At 40.5% G+C, this 20,804-nt stretch overlaps 1 protein-coding gene across 6 annotated transcripts in view; it reads left to right on the forward strand.

Annotated features, from left to right (window-relative positions):
- bsna (bassoon presynaptic cytomatrix protein a) overlaps nucleotides 1–20,513 on the forward strand; it is a 125,708-nt gene extending 105,195 nt beyond the window's left edge. For 5 of the 6 annotated variants that reach the window (XM_085259527.1, XM_085259531.1, XM_085259530.1 and 2 more), the window contains 8 exons: nucleotides 413–910; nucleotides 2,244–2,590; nucleotides 6,058–6,151; nucleotides 7,914–8,045; nucleotides 8,264–8,319; nucleotides 9,331–9,460; nucleotides 9,685–9,778; nucleotides 14,405–20,513. In XM_085259527.1, coding sequence (XP_085115653.1) covers nucleotides 413–910; nucleotides 2,244–2,590; nucleotides 6,058–6,151; nucleotides 7,914–8,045; nucleotides 8,264–8,304 — 1,112 coding nt within the window. In that variant the 3' untranslated portion in view covers nucleotides 8,305–8,319; nucleotides 9,331–9,460; nucleotides 9,685–9,778; nucleotides 14,405–20,513. Of the gene's footprint in view, nucleotides 1–349; nucleotides 911–2,243; nucleotides 2,591–6,057; nucleotides 6,152–7,913; nucleotides 8,046–8,263; nucleotides 8,320–9,330; nucleotides 9,461–9,684; nucleotides 9,779–14,404 lie in introns of all 6 variants that reach the window. The other variant, XM_085259528.1, reaches the window with a different exon arrangement.
- The last annotated feature ends 291 nt before the right edge of the window (nucleotides 20,514–20,804 follow it).

Genomic DNA, 20,804 nt, shown 5'->3' on the forward strand with positions numbered 1-20,804 from the left:
TTATTGTCTCAAATCAGCAATTAAATAGAGGTTGACTGTTTTATATACCTGCTTTGTCTTGCCAGAGCAGTTATACAGTGTCTTAGTGCAGGATATCTGTCCTCCTCTGTCACTGGCTTTTAATTTGAAATGAACACAAAAACAGCAGCCAAAGCAGACAGTTTTGCAGTGTTTGTTTTATTCTGGTAATATTGTCTTGTATTGTGTGAAGTTTACATGTTTTAAGTGTTAAGTGCATGGATGTAAAACTTTTATTTTTATTTTTCTGCCCTTCTTTCTGTGTCTACCCCTACCCACTCTTTTCTTTTGCATGCGGTTGGTCTTCCTCCTGCCTTCTTCCTTCTTTCAGCCTGCATGCCGCTGTCTCCGAACGACATGGAGATTGACTGTGATCTGCTCTCGGTTTCCAAAGCCTACCATCTGGGCCAAGAAGAAACCGACTGGTTTGAGAAGCCACGCTCCAGTTCTCGTCACTACGGTAGCAGCCACTCTGGGAGGAGCCGGCACAGTGTCAAACACACCTACCATGATTATGATGAGCCTCCTGAGGAGGACCTGTGGCCCCAAGATGAGTATGGCCACACAGGGCGACACTCATCATCTCGCGACCACAGACACCATGGCAGTTCTAGCCGCCATTCTTCCTCCTCACGTCATTCAGATGAGCCTAGGTCCTCAAGATCCTCTAAGGGGCACCCCAAAGACCCATCTATGCGCCATGATCCCTCAGGAAGATCTTCATCTACAGGAAGACGTGTTGACTCAAGATCCGGTGGGTACCACTCTTCCGACTACTCCCGCGACTCATCTGGGCATCATCATGGCCAGCGTTCCTCCAGACAGGGCGACCCACACAGGTCTTCACGTAGCAAGTCCCAGGGTCCAGTGGACATGCAGGGGCAGCCACCAGGTACATACGAATGTTGAATCTCTTGTCAAACATGATTAGAGCGCAGTCTTTGTACTTTATACCTCAATGTATAGGTTAATTACAGTGTATTCGAAACCCGTTGACTTAAGTATATTGCAAAATATTGTACAGACTAGAAAGAGTTTATCTAAGTTATTGATTATGTGATTATTGGACTGACTGTTCAATTGATTTATATTTTCTAATTAACTGCACATTTATCTGAGAATTGAAAGCAATTATATATTATTGAATGTTATATTACACACTACGTTATAATGTCATTGTCTTTATAATGAAAGACAATGAAGAAGCAGTAAAAGATGCATCAACTAAAAGTCCTTTTCCTGAGAACAACAGCATTAGATCTCATTCGGATTCTGCTTATGTGGGCGATATAGATTAGACTGAAGTATGTTTCAGTTAGTTTAGTTTAAAATAAAAAAAACACTTATATTGCTTTTCGCCATAAATCTCAAAACTTTTTCATAATAGCACCTGCACTATTATATATCCCTAACTAATGAAGCTCGTTTCTTGTTTTTAGTGTCTGATCTAATAATGCTGATCCATGAGCTTAACCTTAATACTGAACACATGATTGTGTCACTTTTATAAATGTGTCTTAAAAAATGAAACTACAGCAGGCACTGGAGTTAATACCGTGTTCTTTTTTAAATCATTTAAGTCTTAGGTAGAAGTATTTAATAACCCCTGTTGTTCAGATTGTGTTTGATGCTTTTTTTACACTCATATATTCCCTCAGGGATCAACATTTTCTAATTAACTATATAATATCAGGCACATGTTTTCCAAGAAATGTGCTATCTGCAGGCAGCACCATGGCTGTTTTCTTAGCACTGCAGTCATTAAATCACTGCTTTCATCTATGCTCACAACATTGTTGTGTGTCATCATCTCATGCCTGTGTTTCCTGTCAGTTACTATTACACTGTAATAAAATCTGAAAGTACTTTATAAGAGAAAGCCAGAGTAAGCCGCTTCTTTTATCAGTACATTGTAGTTTTGGTTTTATAAAAGCATAACTTTCTCTGTGGAAGATGGTAGCGGAAATCATCTAACTTGCATAACCGACTTGGAAATGTGTGCACAAGACAAGAAACAGATGACGCAAAGGTCAAAGATGTGTTGACTGAATCCTTTCAGCTGCCAATCATTCCTTCAGTTTTGACAACAGTTACAGGCCTTCAGGCAGTAGCTGCAGAAAAAATCAGTGCTGAATTAATGTCCTGTTTTTTTATTGGCAAGAAGAGTCCATTTTCAAGCAATAGCCACAAACTGTTTATAAAAAACACCCTTTTTTTCCACTCAGGCTCCTCAAGGTCTGGCAGTGGCTCTGCTAGGGCTCAGGGATCTGCTGGTGGGCCTACGGGATCAGGACGGCAAGGTGGCCCGGGTTCCCAGACAGATGGGGCTCCGGGACAGAGGGCTCAACTCCAGCAGCAAGCCCAGACTTCAGCAACCAGACCAGGGCAGCCCGGTGCCACAACAACCAACAGCTCCCAGCAGCAGCCCCAAGCCCAAGGACAAGGCATGGGCATGGGAATGGGAATGGGAATGGGACAGGGCCAGGCCAAACCGGGGCAGATGGGACCAGCAGGTGGACCCATGGGCCAAGCCAGGCAGACAGGTCCAACAGGAACTACAACATCCACAATTGTGAGTCCAGAAAGAAAAGATGACTCTTCTAAGTAAGGATTTGAGGCTTGTTTTGTTTTCTATTCTGTATGAGGTAAAAATAAAAAATATGCATCTTTCGGTGCACTCAAATGGTTCAATTCACATTTGTATTTGACATTTTGAAGAAAATGTCATAAAAGGATGTTTTTGGTTTTATGAAGTAACATAAGAAGTATTTCATGACCATTACAAAAATATCTTTCAATATTCACATTACATATGCCATCCTACTGCACAGTAACAATTTATTTTGTTTTAGTCCTCCAGCCCTTTCACTTTCAGCTTGTCTCCACTTGTCTCCTTTGCACTCCTCCATCCTCCACTGTCCCTCCACAGTCCCCGAGATAAGAGCTGGTCCTCCTCCCAGTTCAGATAGTATATTGAAATTCTGCCTCGCCTCTGCTGGCAAGTTTTATCTTACACTGTGATTAACAGAGAGGCAGTTGATAACTCAGCGTAGCTGATTCACTGTCTGCTAGATGCTCAAGAAATTCTCACTCATAAAGTCTCTTTGCAAAAATCTATTCTCACCCTGCATTTCCTCCATAATCAGAAATCCATGTCAATCTATTTTTCTAGCTGAAGCAAAAAAATCTCACTCTGACATTTAACCCAAAACCTGAGATAGTTCAGAGATTCTCTTCATTCAATCTTTAGTAAATATATGAATGACTTTCAAGCTCACAAAGCCACTATCACCGTGCCGGTTATTACTACCCCAGAATCATTCATAATGTGCTTTCAGAGCTGAAGGGTGTTCATGATTTTCATTTTGGTACATTAGTATAAAGTCAGCAGGAAAAATGAAAAGTGAAATTGTTCATAAAATCTGATGTAAAATTATGCAGGGATGGGTTTTGCAAATGCTTCTGACAGGAAACCATAAACAAAACAAAAAAAATTGCGGTATGATAATTATTCAGCGTGTGAACTCATTCACTTGCACTCTTATGTTGGGTCCATTATGTAATTAAAAAGCATTGATTAAGTGGCTGTAAATAATGAAATTCTGTATGCTGCATTGTGCACCATTATGCATCACCTATGTTCTGCAGCAGCAAAAAGAATGAAATGGAAATGATGCAGCATATTTTGGGATTAAAAATAACAGTTCACTGTCTTTGAAGTCAGGTTTATTTATGGATTGCTTTAAATAGAAGCTTTAAATAAATTGCACACACACAGTTTACAGAAAACAGAGGAGCCAGTCTATCATAAAAGATAAAAATGACAAGGATCCAAACACTGGTTCATATTTCCTGTGTTCAGATAATCCAAGCTGTTACTGTGATGGATATCAGAAATGGTCTGGTGTGTATCTTTCCTGAGGCCATTGTCCATTTAGTTCTCAGATGTTGAATGCAGAGCAGTGGGGTGTCGGGGTGGGGGTTTGAGAGAGAGGGACACAACAGCACAGAAACTTTCAAACTGATCACAATGACACAGCAGATTCAAATAAATCAACTGAACCTATCAGCTCCAGTACTGGCAACTTTGTGTCACATAGATGAGTGCCAAGGGAATAAATGGATTAAATATGGATTTGATTGACAGCAACATCAGAACTCAAGATAAAAAAATGAAAAGAAAAGAAATGAAGCATTTTTATATAAAACTTTACTTTGGTAGTTAGTAGTAATTCTTTCCAGGGGTTTTAAAAGTATCAAACACACTGATCAGGCATACATTATGACCACCTCTGTAATGTTGCGTTGGTTCCCCATTTGCTGCCTAAACAGCCCTGACCCTGTCGAGGGACTCCTGAAGGTGTGTTGCGTGTGTATCTGACACCAAGATGTTAGCAACAGATCCTTTAAGTGCAGTAAGTTGTGAGGTGGGGCCTCCATGGATCGAACTTGTTTTGTCTAGCACATCCCACAGATGCTTGATTGGATTTAGATTTGGGGAATTTGGAGGTCAAGTCAACACCGCAAACTCGTTTTTGTGGTCTTCAAACTATCCCTGAACCATTTTTACTTTGAGGCACGGTGCAATATCGTGCTGAAAGAGGCCACGGCCATCAGGGAATAACATCCAGGTGAATGGCAGGACCCAGAGTTTCCTAGCAGAACATTGCACAAAGCTTTACACTTACTCCACCAGTTTGCCTTCTTCCCAAAGTCCATCCTGGTGCCACGTGTTCCCTTGTGAAGCGACGAACACGCACTCAGTCATCCATGTGATGTCAAAGAAAACATGATTCATCAGACTGAGCCAACAAACTTCTTCCATTGTTCTGTGGGCCAGTTGTGAGCTCACATGTCCATTGATGGTTCTTTCAGTGGTGAACAGGGGTCAGTTGACTGGTCTGTGATTGTGCAGCAACATAGACAACAAACTGCGATGCACTGTGTATTCTGACGCCTTTCTATCAGAACCAGCATTAGATTTTTCAGCAATTTGAGCTGGAAAGCTCATCTGTTGGATCGGACCACACGGGCCAGCCTTTGCTCCCCACATTCATCTGTCAGCCTTGGCTGCCCTTGACCATGTCACTGGTTCTCCACTGTCCCTTCCTGTGACCACTTCTGATAGATACTGACCACTGCAGACCGGAACAACCCCACAAGAGCTGCAGCTGTGGAGATGCTTTGACTTGGTCGTCTAGCCATCACATTTTCTCTCTTGTTAAATTCATTCAAATCCTTACTCTTGCCGTTTTTTCCTGCTTCTAACGCGTCAACTTTGAAGACAAAATGCTCACCTGCACCCTAATATTAACAAGCCCCATGATGAAGCGATAGTTATTAGTTATTAGTATTTACCTGTCATTGGTCATAATGTTATGTCTGATCAGTGTGTAAGGGTGAGAAGTTAAAGAAAAAGCTCCAGTGTGTGGTTTTAGTCCATTTGTCCCCTTAAAAAGGGGACAGTTCAAATTAGTACAAAAGAGTGTTCTTTTCCCCCAGGAGGGCTCCAGGGACTTTAACAACCAATGTCAGGGTGCATTGACTCTGTAGATATGTTTTTTCACTTTTTTCTTCTTCTGGGTTTGTGAATCAACCCCACTTAACAGAAGAGATTCCATCTTTTTCAAGAGAAAACCCTCAGACTGACACTTGACAGTGTTGAAAGTCATCATTCAGTCAGTCATCATTCAGTGAGCTGTCACAATACAACACAATAAGGGAGCAGCTTTCTCTCCAGTCTTGCTTCTGTCTCTCCGTCTCTTATCTATCACTTCAGCTGTCTTCTTCTCTTTTTATCTCGTATTGTCTCACTCTTTCATTCAAGTTTTATTCGAGTAAACAGAACTAAATCCCACATTCCTCCAATTCCTGTCTGCCACCAGCGATGTGAATACATGACAGACATTTTTCCCTGACTGTCTTCTACTTCCAACCTTTTTGCAGTGAAAAGAAGGTAAACATGGGATGTCAGTATTTCTAAATGGATGAACTTTGACCCTTTTCTCTCCCCCTCTCTCCATCTCTTTCTGCCTCCAGCCCAAGATCGACACACCTCCAGCAACAGCTATTGGAGCAAAAGCAGCACCTGTCTTGGCCTCAAAGACTGCCCAGCCCCCGCTCACAGGCATAGGTACTGTACACTCATCACACACACAAAACACACAGAATCCCAAAATTCCACAACTTGCCAACTGCTTCCCACTATGTCTGAATTATGTAACCACTGCGCACTCTTTCATCTAATCTGAGATTAATCTGCAGCTAATCCAACAGTGGAAAAACACACAGGAGGGCTTTCACTTCATGGCAGTAATTCCTCATGAATATGCCAAGTCACGACATAATGTGTTAGTTAGGTAATAGTATAGTAGTATTTGTGTTAATCTTCATCTCGCAAAATAATATCTATGCTTTTTTACCCCTTTCTAACATTTTTAGTAACTTTCTATTAAAATGAATCAATACTGAATCGATCATTAGTTTGAGGTCGCTGCCCTTAAAACTTGGTTACAGACAGTTGTTTTCCTTCTGTCTTTATACTGAAGAGAGGATGACCTTAAAGGGAGAGCAGCTAATCTAACTTGTTTCATACATGGATAAATCGAGGGACATGAAAGATTTTTTAAAAACATTCTTCATTTTTAATCATTAATTTTTAGTCCAATCATGTGAATCTAATTGCTCAACTTTAAATTCAGAAAATTCACATTTTTCTTTTTTAGAAATAACCTTACAAAACATTATAATGAAGTGGTGATGGACAGCTTAACAGATGAGCTGACACTGGAGTCATGTTTGCTGATGACACTGTGATTTGTAGTGAGAGTAGGGAGCAGGAAGAAGAGTGTGTAGAGGTGGAGGCGCACACTGTAGAGGAGACTGGAAGCCAGAAGAAGCAAGACACAATATAGCGTTGTGATGTGAAGATTCCAGGAGTAGAGGTAGTGAAGGTGAAAGAGTTTAAATACCTGGGGTCAACCAGCCAAAGCAATAGAAAGTGGGTGGAGCCACTATGACCTGCTATGATCTGTGGTTTGGAGACAGTAGCTTGGATACAAAGACAGGAGGCCGAGTTGGAGTGGCAGATCTGAATATGCTAAGATTTTCATTGGGACTAATCAGGAGGGACAAGTACATCAGAGGGACAGCTCAGGTTGAGCAAGATGGTTTGGACATGTGCAGAGGAGGGATAGTGGATATACGGGACGATCACGTAGAAGATTCATGGATGCAGGAAGGAAGGACATGTTGATGTGAAAGAACAGTATGATAAGGATAGGGTGAGATGGAGGATAGGCTGATAATCCGCTGTGGTGACCCGTAAAAGGGAAACCGAAAGAAGAAGAATTAAAAATAGCACCTGGATTGGTGCTGTTTTGGGACAGAACATCAAAGGCTAATTAATATTTTAGTGAAATTGCCATTTTGTTGGAAAATCAATTATTTAAACATCTCAACGAATGAGTAGATAGAAGATCCAGCTGAAAATGGGATGAAGCTAATTTTTCTTAAGGAAGGAAATCAGCAAACAGGAAGCCTATGTAGGTCTATCCGAGGGGACCTAATGACCAAAGAACGGCTGCAGGCAAGCAAATAAATCAAATAAATCAGCAAACTTAAAGGGCAGAAAAAACTCAACAGGGCAACTGATGAGCGATGCAGTTCTTCTACTGCCCTAATTTTTAAAGCTCGGTAAATAGACACACAACACCGGACACCAGATCCCATCATAAAATTCATATTTGCTAACAGGTGCCACCGAATATGAAATCTGGACAAATATAGATTCCTCCTCTACTCAGTCTTCTTCCGTATTTTCGTCTCTGGCCATGTTTCTTCTCCCACATCCCATCATCCTCTCCCTTTCTTCCACTCGCTGTATTTCTGTCCAGGCTCCAAAGCTGCTCCTAGACCTGGTGGTATTGGCAGTGCTGCAGCAGGTCAACCGGGCATGGAAGGAGAAGGCATGTTTTCTAAGATCCTGCCTGGAGGAGCCGCGGAGCAGGCTGGCAAACTGGGAGAAGGTAACGCCAATGAATCAGCAGAAAACAGAGAGAGCGCATTAAACATAAAATTGGTTGTAATCTAGTACTGAACTGATTACGATAAAAAGGATAATAAAGTATAAATAACTGTTAGAAAAAAGAAACTTTTACAACTCAATTTTACTTTATTGCTCAATAACCCACAGAGAAATCTGCAACATTCATCTAACTCTCCATTTTTGTCCACTTTCCTCCAGCGATCTCTGGTTTTGGCAAGAAGTTCACCTCTTTCTTCTGAGGTGCTAAGATTAAGGTATTTTTTCCCTTTTTTTTGCTCCTATTCATTCCTACATGCTCTTTACAAAGACACGCATCCATAAGATACAGCAGATAATGTATAAAATATGTAAATAATAGAATTTCTCTTTCATTTATTGTCCTGTCGCTGCACAGTTTATTTTATAAAAAGCACAGACAGAAAAAAAGAATAACAAAAATAGCACGCTTTTCTTGATTGTCATAGTACAACACAATCAGACAGCAGTTGTATTTTTGGTCAGTGATTCATGTACAAAGACCTGGAAAGATTTCTCCTTGTCTTCAGTGGACGAGTGCATCTCAGACATTAGGTATAAAAATAACTCTGCGAGATGCTGCTAGTTCAAAGTCTGGTGGGATTTTGACAGCTAGCTGGAGCATGTTATGTGTTGACTCTTGCAGGCTGTGGGGAGTGGGCGGCTTAAAATGGTTTTACACAGAACAGCCAGTGTGTTCATGAATCAGTGTGTGAGCAGTGTGTCTGTGTCTCAGTGTCATTGTGTTAGTGCTAATTTATATTTGGTCCTCTTGCTGCTCTGTGAAAGCAGGGTGAGAATTTAACAGTGACAATGACAGCTAATTGCTACTATGACCCACAGTTTGCATCACACAGGCTGTTTGTGTACGCAGCAGGTTATCAGCTGAATGTACATATGCTGCGCTCACTACGACCACCGGAGCTGTAGACTTGAGACAACTGATTTGGAAGAGATAGTATTTGTTTTAAAATGATTTCTTGACTTGAGACATAAAAGCAAATTCAAGTCATTTTGAATTTGCAGAACCATGATAAATAAATAAGACAGTGATGAGCAGGTTTTGTAAATACCTTTAATTGTGCTTACTGGGCCTTTACACAAAAAGGATTTTTTTAAAGGATGAATGTACTGCAGACACCGGTGCATAATTTCTCCCCCTGAATGATTTGTAAGCTAATGTACTGCTTTTTGTAGCACTAGCAATTTGATATGCTGACTTTTCAAAGTGAATATTTGTGTGTTTGCAGGACTATTCAAACAGCCATGAGGCCTCATACCAGAAAAACCTGTTGCGTTCCCCCTGCTTTTATTTTACTAAAAGAGAGAGAGAAAGGAGAGAGAGAGAGCGGGGAACAGAGAGGAGAGCTGAGCAAACTGGTGAGTACTCAACACTCACAAAGCTTAAACTTTTTGCTGGTGTTTTCTGAAATTGCAGTGCATTTGACCTCTCTAACTCATGTTAACATTGTCTGATATTACAATTTATTTCATGATCTAAAACATGTAAGTGTGACAAATGTGCAAAGACTAAAAAAAATCCCTGTACATACAATATAATGTACTTTGTAAGATGCCTAAAATACTCCTGCTTCCTCTTGCAGCCAACAAGGACTGAAATCCTCTGGATGCTTCATGTTACCAGCTTGTGCACGCACTGGAAGAGAGAATACACCGCTCTCTCTGACACGCCAGACAGTGAGTTACTTTTTACTTTACCTAACTGATCCATCAAGATCTTTTCATCCGTGGAAAGCTTCCCTGTAAAATGTTTCTTTTCAGATTCTCAAGTTCCTCAAGTGTTTTGTGGTATGTCAGTCACTGTTGTGATAATAACGATAATTATCACACACACACAAAAAGCAAAAATGTGTACATCTGTAAATTGTCGCGTCCATAATACAGCCTTTGTTATGTGGAGATTATCTGCGCGTTGTCTGTTTCTCAAAAAGCTTAAAACCAGTTGGTTTATTTTGGATTGCACCTTGAAAGCTGCCAGTTCTAAAACTGTTGCACTGATTTATGAAATGGCAACAAAACATCAAACTCCAAATAGGATCCAAATACGGTTGGCAGCTCATTTTGTTGCTCAATGAACCAAAGAGAGCTAAAGCTCCGAAATTTAGCTAAACCGTTATCAGTGTTTGTCTTTGATCAACGCTCAGTGTGAGACAGTGAGACTAATAAAATGAGATGTTTGCCTAAATACTTGATCTTTTTCCTTTGTTTTGATGACATTGCACAATGACTGCACGTCAGAATCTAAAAAAGGCCAAGGTATATTTTGGGAGTTTTTTATATATACTTTGATGACAACATCACAAAAGTCAGAAGGTGCAACAACCTCACTACCTAAATATAAATCAATTATACCAATAGTTGTAAGTGAAAAAGTACTTAAAGTGTTTTAAACAGTAAGTATGTGTTGTGTATAAATTTCAGACATCTGTTTTTAGATCACATATTAATCACATTACTGAATAACTTTATACGACTGCACTATTCCAGCCAGAGTTACTGTCACAGTTCTGTTTGTTAGTCCACTGATGGAAACAATTTAGTTAAAAAAATATTAAAACTATATTAGAGGGATATTGTAGTTTTGGTTAAATAATGGCATCTGCTTTTTATGGCTTTTTTATATTGTAACCACACTTCTCTCTCTAACTTTAACCATGTATTTATATGCATAAACTTACATTACCAAATATAAAATCATAGGGTTAATTTAGGTAGACCACAAAGTCGAGTTACATGCTACAGTTGAAGTGTAAGTAGCTGATGGCTCGCCTGACCCGCTTTCACACATCCAGTGAGAGAATGTCACATAGAAATGCTTTATGAATTGATCTGCTCTGCTCAAAATTGCATGTCTACAAGCCACTTTGCAACCCACCTCCATCCCAGCTCCTCGTACCTTTCATAATCAAATAAGTACCGATCCAATTTTTTAAGTAAATATTTCTCACCAGATGTAGCAACTTGGGGTAATGGGCAGGCATTGATGTTGCTACTGTTGCTCAGGGTATGTGCAGTGTTGCATGTGTGCCATAAAAGATAATAAAATGAGCCTATAGATTGCATATACGTGTGAGACTTTTTGTGCATGCATGTGTTTCTAAGTGCTCTGCAGCCACACACCACATGACTAAATGCTGCAGAGGGAGTTCTATATGTCATTTTACTCCTGCTGTCAGACATTTTTTTGTCCCTTTTTTCTCTGTGCGTGCTCCCATTTTTGCTTTTCTTTTTACCAGATATTTTCTTTTCTCTCCATCAACTGTAGAAGTCTCCTATTTCTTGTTCTGTTACTGCTCTGTCTAATTTCCAACACCCATGGAGAAATAATAATAATTGATTTCTTGTTTTTCTTTTCTCCCAGTTGTTGCTATCTAATCCTTGCATTTTTTTTTCTTTGCTATATGTCAAATGTACTTCCATAGCTGCCATTGACTCAAAAACTACTTAAATCCTATGTTACGATCTCATGACAAAACCATGTGCATTCATGTCTTGGTTAAACAGCTTCCAGTCTTCTGGAAAGAGCCTGGTTGCAGGGGTTTGCTCCCATTGAGCCACAAGAACACTAAATAGGTTGGCCACACTGATACTTGCTTGAGTCCGTGATAATCTTTCATTTCAGCCTAAACGTTCTTGATGATATAAACTATTTGTTTCCTACAAGCATGGAAGCATTTCTTTGTGGCCCTCTGGTTTGCCACGTTGACACAAGAAAGGGCCTTCCACTCACTTTCTCTTAAATATGATTTCTTTTTAACCTGAGTCTTCAAATTTCCCGATCTGAAATAATAAGGACTGAAGCGATCATCAACCAGTCAACAGACCAAAATAGAAATATGTGTGTAGATACCTTTGGCCACATAGTGTCCCCTCATCCCACAATATTTCTCTGTCTCCTCCCTCTGTCCAGTTACTCAGTCAGTGTGTCTTTGTGTGCTCGTACTAATACATCTTTGTGTGAGTCACTGTCCTTGTTTGTGTGTTCAAGTTGTGTACCAGCCCTTTGGGTGCCTGTGCTCACTGGAACAGATTAAGTCTGGCGCTGGGAAACATATAAATATATGGCACGCTGGAGCAGTTAATCTGGGTCAGGCACAGTGGAAAAGAAAACTGGAAGGCAGTAATTGTGCAAATATGCATTTGATACCATTTCTTTTTAGGGAAATACATTTTTATTGGTACTATCACTTACAAAAAGGAGCTCATGGATTGCATGAGTTCATTTTTTGCATTTTGCAAATAACACGAAACCTTTGTTGTTATGCTAATCTGATTTGCAGATGATGTAGATGCTCCAGTCATTATGTTTTGGTAACATTACTTAAAAACCTGCCATGCTTGACATATCTTCTACAGAGGAAGCTGAATTTGGGGATGAGTGGGATGAGGGCACTGAGATAGTTAAACAGCCTCTTTTGGCCATACCTGTCAGATGGATGACTTTCCACCTGAGTTCCTTAAGGTTCTGGATGTTGTTGATTGACATGCTTCTGGAACACTGAATTGAGGTCTGGGCTGTTGCCTCTCGTTTGGCAGACTGTGGTGGGAATCTAAATAGAGGGATCCCCTTTTCAAGAAGGGGATCCCTCTATTTAGAGAGGGCTCACACTCTTCTGCCTCCTTGGAAAAACCTTCAACAGGGTACTGAAGAGGAGAATCTGTCTGTTAGTCAGACTTGGATTCAGGAGAAAACAATGCAGTTTTCTTTGTGGTCACAGGACACTGGACCAGCTAGTCATCCCCTAAGGATATTTAAGGGTGTGTGGGAGTTCGTCCAACTACCCTGCATGTGTTTTGTAGACCTAGGGAAGGCAATCAATCACATCTCTCGGGGGTTCATGTGGTGAGTGCTTCAGGAGTATGTGGTATCTGGCCTCTTTGGCCAGTAATAAGTCAAATCCATTCCCTTTGGGTTTTGGACTCTACCAGAAGATTTGTCGATGTAACCGAGTGACCTCCAGCTTGTGTTGGAGCGCTTTGCAGCTGAGTGCGAGAGTGAGAATTAGCACCTCGGTGTGGTTCTCAGGCTGAAAAGAGTGTAGTGCCCACCCCAGGTTAGGGGGAGTTGTTGCCCACAGTAGAAGGATCTCAGTGAGAGTGATAGATGGATTGGTGTGGTGTCTGCAGTGATGCAGATCTGTTGTGGGGAAGAGAGAGCTGAATGTGAAAGTGAAGCCGGTCGATCTATGCTAATACCCTCATCTACGGACACGAGCTGTCGGTCACCACCGTGAATACAAAAAGCAGAGATGTGTTTCCGCTAATGGGTGGCTGTGGTCTTTCTTAGCCAAAGGGGGAGAAGGTTGGCCATTCAGTCAAGACTCAGAGTTGAGCCGCTAGTCCTCCACAGTGAAAAGAACCAGCTGAGGTGATGCTTATATCTTGTTTCCCTCTACTCCTCTCTCCTCTGAACATGCAAATGAGAAGGGATTGCCTGGAACATGCAGGAGTTTTGCATTTAATTGATTACATTGTGCTGCACATATAAACTGGAGTGTTTTGTTATTTGCTTTGACTTTTAAGGCTGAAGCAGGAAAGAGTTCTGAGTGAATGAAAACAGGATTTCTTGAGCAAGACTCAGCACTACTTCTGTTTTTTCTCAATGAAAGACCTCAATCTCACAGGTGTGACGTAAATTTAATTGCAAAAGTGAAATGCGTAGAAACTGTAAGCACAAATTGGTGAGAATGATGACTTTATTTAGCAAAATCACTGAGTATTAAATTATTGCTACAGTATTATTAGCTTTGTTCCGTGAGAATCCTCTGCTTCACTAATGTGCAGACATACAGTAAGGGAGCGTGCTTACTATCCACTGTTATTATGTGCTTGTGTGTTTGTGTGCATCTGTTCAACAAGCAAGACCGGCAGTCTATTCCTTAGACTAACACTCCCTCTAGTGGACATCAGTACAAATGTGTAGACTAATTCCTTTAATGTCTGTGTGTCTTTAACATTTAAAAATGTATATCCACAGGGAAACACTATTCTGCTTTATCCTTGTCTATAGTTCACACAAAAGATCTGGACTCAATCCATTGTCCCCTCTGTGCCTTCTATGTCAAAAGGACAGCAGCTGTGATGTTGTAAATAGTGGTTATTCTGTACATATGTGAAAGAAATAAGCTTTACAAGGTGAAGCAAAGTTACAGTGGGTTATATTGGTGCGGTAGCAAATGATGCACCACTGCTAATGCATCTAACAGTAGACTTTTATGAACATATACATACAGAGACACCAGACCAAACGGGGTGTGTTCTATATTTTGATAAAATTCCTTTTCTGTTTTTTGTTTTTTTTAGATAAAGTCCAAGCCAGGATCCATCTTCTGAAGGAGTCTCTTCATCCCTCCGACAGTCCCAGCCAAAGAAGCAGATGTGAATATTGCAGAGTCCTTGAACCAACCAACCCACAGTTCTTCCAAATCCAAAAGAGCAACTGGGAGCTAAAATTGGTCTTTGCTTTTGGTTTTCCTTGGAGATCTCCACAGCTGAGGGAGACACGTGGAACCAACTCAGGCCCTCCATGTAGATTTAACATCAGTGGACGGAAATATGGTTGGTGTATATGGGTGATGCAGTTCTGTTGTCATGGGCTGATGTTCATTCCCGCTAACAGCGTATAGGAAATGCTGGCTTTACCAAGCTGGTGGCATGCAGGAATCTTTGCATTCATAGTCCTTTGCTAAAACAAGGAAAAGTATCAACCAAACTCCCCTCTCTCCTCTTTTCCGTCTCTTTTCGAAGTAAAGAAAGCGTGGGGCAAACGGATTAAACCGTTGGAGAACTGCAGGTTTTTCTGGTACTAAAGACTTCTTGTTTGCTGACAAAATGAAGAAACAGAAACGTCTCTCTGAATGAATAAGACTATGACAATGACTTGGCCGACACAGAGGGAGCGTGTTGGCATGCATTTCTTTCCACGGTTTGCTCTGTTTTTATCTACATTCCAGATCGGAACAGTTCCCTCTTCCTCACCTCTCTGCATTTCTTGAATGCCGATTCTTCTTTCTTTCCAGTCCCTGTCAAACGATCCACGCCACGCCATGTCTTTAAAGAAGTGGATTTAAAAAAAAAGAAAAGAAAAGAAGAAAGGAAAATGTAGAAATTTGGAATGCATGGAACTTTATATCCAAGACCTTACACTGTTCATCGTTACTTAACAGAGGCCATAAAGACACTGGAAACACATCGACATAAACAGTAACGAAAAAGAGAGATTACTGAAGCAACACACAGGAATCCGGCCACGAGAATAAGAGGAGCATTTACTTTTACTGAGTTTTTGTTGTTGTTTGTTATGTTCGTTATGTAGAATGAAGCTATAAATGGTTGGATTATTTATTTATTTATTTATTTATTTTTTAACCAGCCATTGCAAAGCCATTAAGACAATATTAGCCTGCAGTGCTTGTGGCAATCTCTGCAAAATTTGTTTCTCGGATACTGCTCGTGTTGTCATAGGTGGTTGTCACTTTTGTTGATTTCTTTTGATTTATTTAGTTTTCTAATCTATTTTTTTTAATTTGCCTGGTTTTATGTTGCAGGTTACCAGTATCGCCTTAATCATTTTTACATGTTTTATTTTCAGGTAACAGTGGCATACTTTTTTATGATATCCTGTAAACACATCATCCGTCACATCCTTTGTTTTTTTTTATGTAGTAACATCAGCTGGAACACTGGCCACAGAGAGATTAATTTCTATTTTTTTAAATTGACATTGTTTTGATAATTTTTTGTGATATTATTTTTCATTTCTATTTTTCATTTTCTATTGTTTTTTTTACCCCCTTCCATTTGATTTTTCCTGACTTTTTATTTATTGTGAATAATTATAAAAGCAATAGGGCAAGAGGCGATGAAGTAAAGAGCACAATCATGTGTCATTTCAAGAGTTGGTGGAATAGAAATGTGTTGCCTCCATCTGTCTAACTTACCACCGATGTCTGACTTAAAAGTACCGCAAAATTCACTCTTTACACTGCTGTGCCAGAGAGCAGGAGTTTGCCTGATCACCACAAGTCCGCCCAGATCTTTCCCTCCGACCGGCAGTAACCTGTTTTGGAGTGTTACACTGCTACATAAGCCAGCTGGAGTCTGATCGAAAAGCACTGCAGGGCAGCACAGAGGCACTCGAAAAGCAGACCAGTCCACACACTGAGGCAGAGCTGAACTTGACGTCATTTCCCGTCGGGAGTCAGGGGAAGGGGGAGTTGTTTGTGCCCGAGGACGATTCTTCCGGCCACTTCAACGCTCCTTTTAGGGAGGCTGGAAAAGGCTCATCCGAGCTCTTCGCACTCGAGTTTTTGTCAGCATGCGCCTTCACTCTGTCAAATGTGCACATGAAAGCACACTCTAAATGGTGTCAAAAAGGGAAAAGAATTGTGACTGAAGAACCAGAAATTAACACACTTGGTTGTGTCACACAAAGTCACTTGCCTCCCCCCCCACCACCTTTAACTTTCTATCGTTGGTGGCATCGACAACTCTACCCCCCTCCCCCCAAAAAAACCCTCTCTCTGAGACTGCCAGCTGTCAAGGAATCTTCTCAGGTCAGTGTTCTCCCTGCTGTTGCTCCTGCAGTGTATTGTGGGGTCTGTGGTAAGGTACTCAAAATGTACTCTGTCAGGCCAATCATCGCGAGGCCCTCAGCAAAACTAAATGGAACCAACCAACTTCTGCTGTATATTGTCTGTGTGAACACTCGCTGGGAACCTTCGCATGCGTCCCGGCGCAGAAAACCTCAGTCACCTCTATATCGTTCTGTTCCTAATGTTTGTACGTGTGTGCGGGTTCTGTATGCGTGTATTTAACAACCATCATCTAATGTGGAGGGGAAAGGAACACAAAAAAAAACCCTGGAAAAAAACAAGACAACCACGAGTTTAATCACGACAAATATGGTGGGCAGAAGAGGCGACCTCTCATCTCCAGTCGTTCTATGCAATGAATCATATTTGGAAAATCACGAAGAGGAAAAGGCACAGATTGGGGGGGAAAGTCACACGTGTTTTTTTGCATATCACATTTGTTTTGATATCTGTGGTAGATTAATATAAGAGGATTCTGTGAATTTGTGTATGAAACTGGTTAATTGTAAGGGAAATCTGAAGATGGATCTTTCTTTTTTTTCATGTTAACCTAAATGTTTGGGGTACCTTTCTGCAACCAAAGATGTATTCATGGCAGCTGGGAAATTACACCTATGATTTGAACAAAATATGCTGCTTGATGAGTTAGATGCATCAGGCTGTTCTCTATCAAATGTTAGGCAAAGCTGATGAAGTGTGCAATTTCATATTTTTATACAAAGTGACTTTTCTTTTTTCCAGCCAATCAGTAGCTCACATAGAGAAGAGTCAAAACCTGCTTACCAATGAACACAAACCAAAAAAAAAAAAATAGCTGAAATGGAAGGAGAGAGCAGCAGGTGCAGATATTTGAAAACTATTTAGCAGGGACTCAAAAATCCCGGTTGTCATGAACGCATCCAAGCAATCCAGTTTCATAAAGGAAAAATAGAGAATTAACAGATTATAAGAGACAGATTATGATATACTTCAATATATTCCCTAAAATGGTAAGTGTCTGCTCAGGGGTAAAGAAGAAAAGGTCTCCCGTTTTTAATTTAATAACCAGACCCAGAATTCTTATTAGCTAGCTACCTAATGTGCAATTGTAGTTTTGTTTTTTTCAGATAATGAAGCACCAAAAATTAAAGGATATAGACATAGCAATTTAAAGTTCAGATGTATAATTATTACAAAACCTATAGATTATATTTAACAAAAGAAACTGCTGTAGGCTATGAAGTTAAACACTATTCAAAGCAGAATTTAAGCAGTGAAACAGGGGAGTTTGCGTACGTGTGGGTGCGTGTGTGTGTGCGTGTGTGTGGGTGCGTGTGTGTGTGTGCGTGTGTGTGTGTATGTTTGGTTTGCACTGGTAGCAGCTTATTAGAGCAAGTTATAAAAGAATCTATTTATTGAAATCCAGATTTAAAGAGTTGATTTATGCAGTATCAAAGTATCCCTTAACTATAAATACCTTTGAAGTCTTATTTGAGCAGGGCCTGACAAGAAGCTAGTATATGTATATATTGTTTTTATTTTCTGAAACATTTATCATTTATAGATAATTCGTCTATGTAAGAGTTTATTTTATCATACGGAGCGGGTATAGAAAGCGAGCTGGCATTAGGAAAAAGAGAGATTTAGGTTTAAAATTTATAGATATATCGATGAGAAACTGTGTTTGTATATAAGTCGCCTATATGCTTTTTCACCACGGTTCTTCAGCCTCATTCTAAGTTGCACATTAAGTGTGTGTAACCCAAACAGAGATCACGGATACGCTGCCGTCGGATTGGTGACTTCACCAACAAAAGATAAGGCTTCAACAAACAATATGAGAGAGAGTTTAACGTTACCCAAGTTAATACCAACTTCCACTATTGTACAGTATGTCGTATGTTTTTGGAAGTTTGTTTAAAAAAAAAAAAAGAAAAGAAAGAAAAAAATCCAATAAAATGTTGAATAAAACAATCCTCAATCACTTTTGCCTCAGGAAAGCACACATTAAAGGCAGCATCGCAACGGAGATGTTCAGAAGACAACAGATAATAATGGGTGTGTTTGTGCAGGCGCAGTGAAAGCAGATCGCTTACGACACCGGTGAAATCGTGGCTGCTGCCAGTCAGAGAGAGTCTGTAATATTTGGAGCACATAAATCCCAGGAACTGTGAAAACGTGTTCGTGGCGGTTTCTTTTTTTCTTTTTCTTTTTTTGCTCCAGCCGCTGAAGGTGACTTAAATATGCATAGCAGCAAGGGCTTTTATACTAATATACTGGTCATTGAAGAAAGCCATCCTGTTACTGCCCTCTAGCCAGTCGTGGTCTCTGTCTATACTCTGCGTGGTGTGCGTCTATAACCAGGAATGCAATGGACTTCTGTTCAGACCACAGCAATCACCAGTGGGCAAAAATAACCAAGCCACAGCTGGGTTTTTCAATGGCGTTTGAAGCACAAATGTAAACAATATTAGAGATACATAGAACTCTGAGGGGTTGTGTTCCAAATCGTGAATGAAATCTGCTGTAGGGACTTCCTCCAAACAGAAAAATCTGGAGTTTTTCCTCAATGCCAGGAGCAGGAATATTATTTCAAATGACCGTTTGGAACAAAACTCTAGTAGTTGGATAGAGAACTCTGGCAGATTTACAGACGTGAAGCTAAACGAGAGGTTTCTTCCACCACATCTGCGACGTGTCTTTGAATCTGAAACGTCTCAGCAATAAAGCTGCATTTATGCACAGTCAGACAATCTGGACCTTTAACCCTTTGTGACATTGATCTGTATCTGAATTGGGCGTGAACGTGCCACAGAGTGCCACATAGAGTTATAAACACAGTGTCTCTGTTTGAGCTGTCTTTAAATGCAGCTTAAAATGCTTTTGGGAAATCCAGACTGTGTGTGTGTGTGTGTGCGTGCGTGCGTTCCCGCGGGTGTGTGCTCTCAACCAAAAAAAGGTAGCATGCAGTGCTTGTACAGAGCATAGTGTAGTAACAGTCACCACTGGTCTTGCTGTTGGTCATGAAGACAGTGAGCATATAGTAGGACCCTAGATCGATTTTAAAACACAAATATATATATAAAATGTATAGTGTGTGTAAATGTCTCATGGGTGAGAGGCTGTAAAAGAAGCTAAATGCCGAAACAAATGAAACCACGAGAGAGTCCATCTTTCACTGTAAAACCATCAGGGATCATTTATTGTCACCTTTTACCTGTATGAATCATTAAAGTTAAAAAAAAAAAAAAGGACAAGTGCATGACCTGGACACCCGCCCTAACCCAACCCTACTACTCCCCCCCACCCCCTTTTGACCACACAAACCCCTTCGACCTTTGACCTCCCACTTCACGGGTTGCCATGTCGTGTTTTTTTTCCAGTGTAAATATCACACGAGAGCCGGCTAGAGTCCGCTTCGAAACAGACACCAACAACATGTAAATGCCATGTAAATCTCAAACATACACACACACACGCGCGCACGAGAGGCACGAGAGAGGCGTTTGCACACCAAAAACGGCAACACAAGCTGGAGCGTATGCAAGCCGGAAACTCCCTGCCCAGACTCGTGCTACTCGTGTATAAAAACAACGAGAGAACATAACGAACAAGATCAGATGTTGATTTGATCAATAAAACGACAAAATGCATCGTTGTGCGTATGTGGCTGGCTCATGCGGACTGTTTAAAACTCATTTTAAAAAAAAGTTGTATTCGGATATGAGAAAAAATAAACATATTGGTCTGTGTAGAGTTTCTATACATGTCGTGTTTGTAAAATGAGAACATCAAAATCAAAAAAGGGAAAAATATCCTGGCTTCCATGTGACTTTTGGGGTGGGTGGGGGGGATTTTATGGAGATGGGGAGAGGGTGAAGCGGACATTGGAAATGTGTGTGTAAAAAAAAAAAACTAAAATAATTATAAAATAATGCAATTGAATGAAGTAAAAGGTTGAAAATAAAATACAGAAAAAGGTGGAGAGCCTAAAAATGAGTACAAAGTGTTCCATTCACTGTTGTAAGTGCAATGAGCTAAACTTCCTGTTTCCCCATTGTAAAACCTTGTGTATGTTTCCGTGTATTCCTCCTGTAAATGGGTGTAGTAGACCTGGTGCATCATGCCAT

Source organism: Mchenga conophoros, linkage group LG20, assembly GCF_057382185.1.
Source record: "Mchenga conophoros isolate Kocher_MC1m ecotype Shallow Benthic linkage group LG20, M_conophoros_male_GT1.1, whole genome shotgun sequence".
NCBI classification, from domain to species: Eukaryota; Metazoa; Chordata; class Actinopteri; order Cichliformes; family Cichlidae; genus Mchenga; species Mchenga conophoros.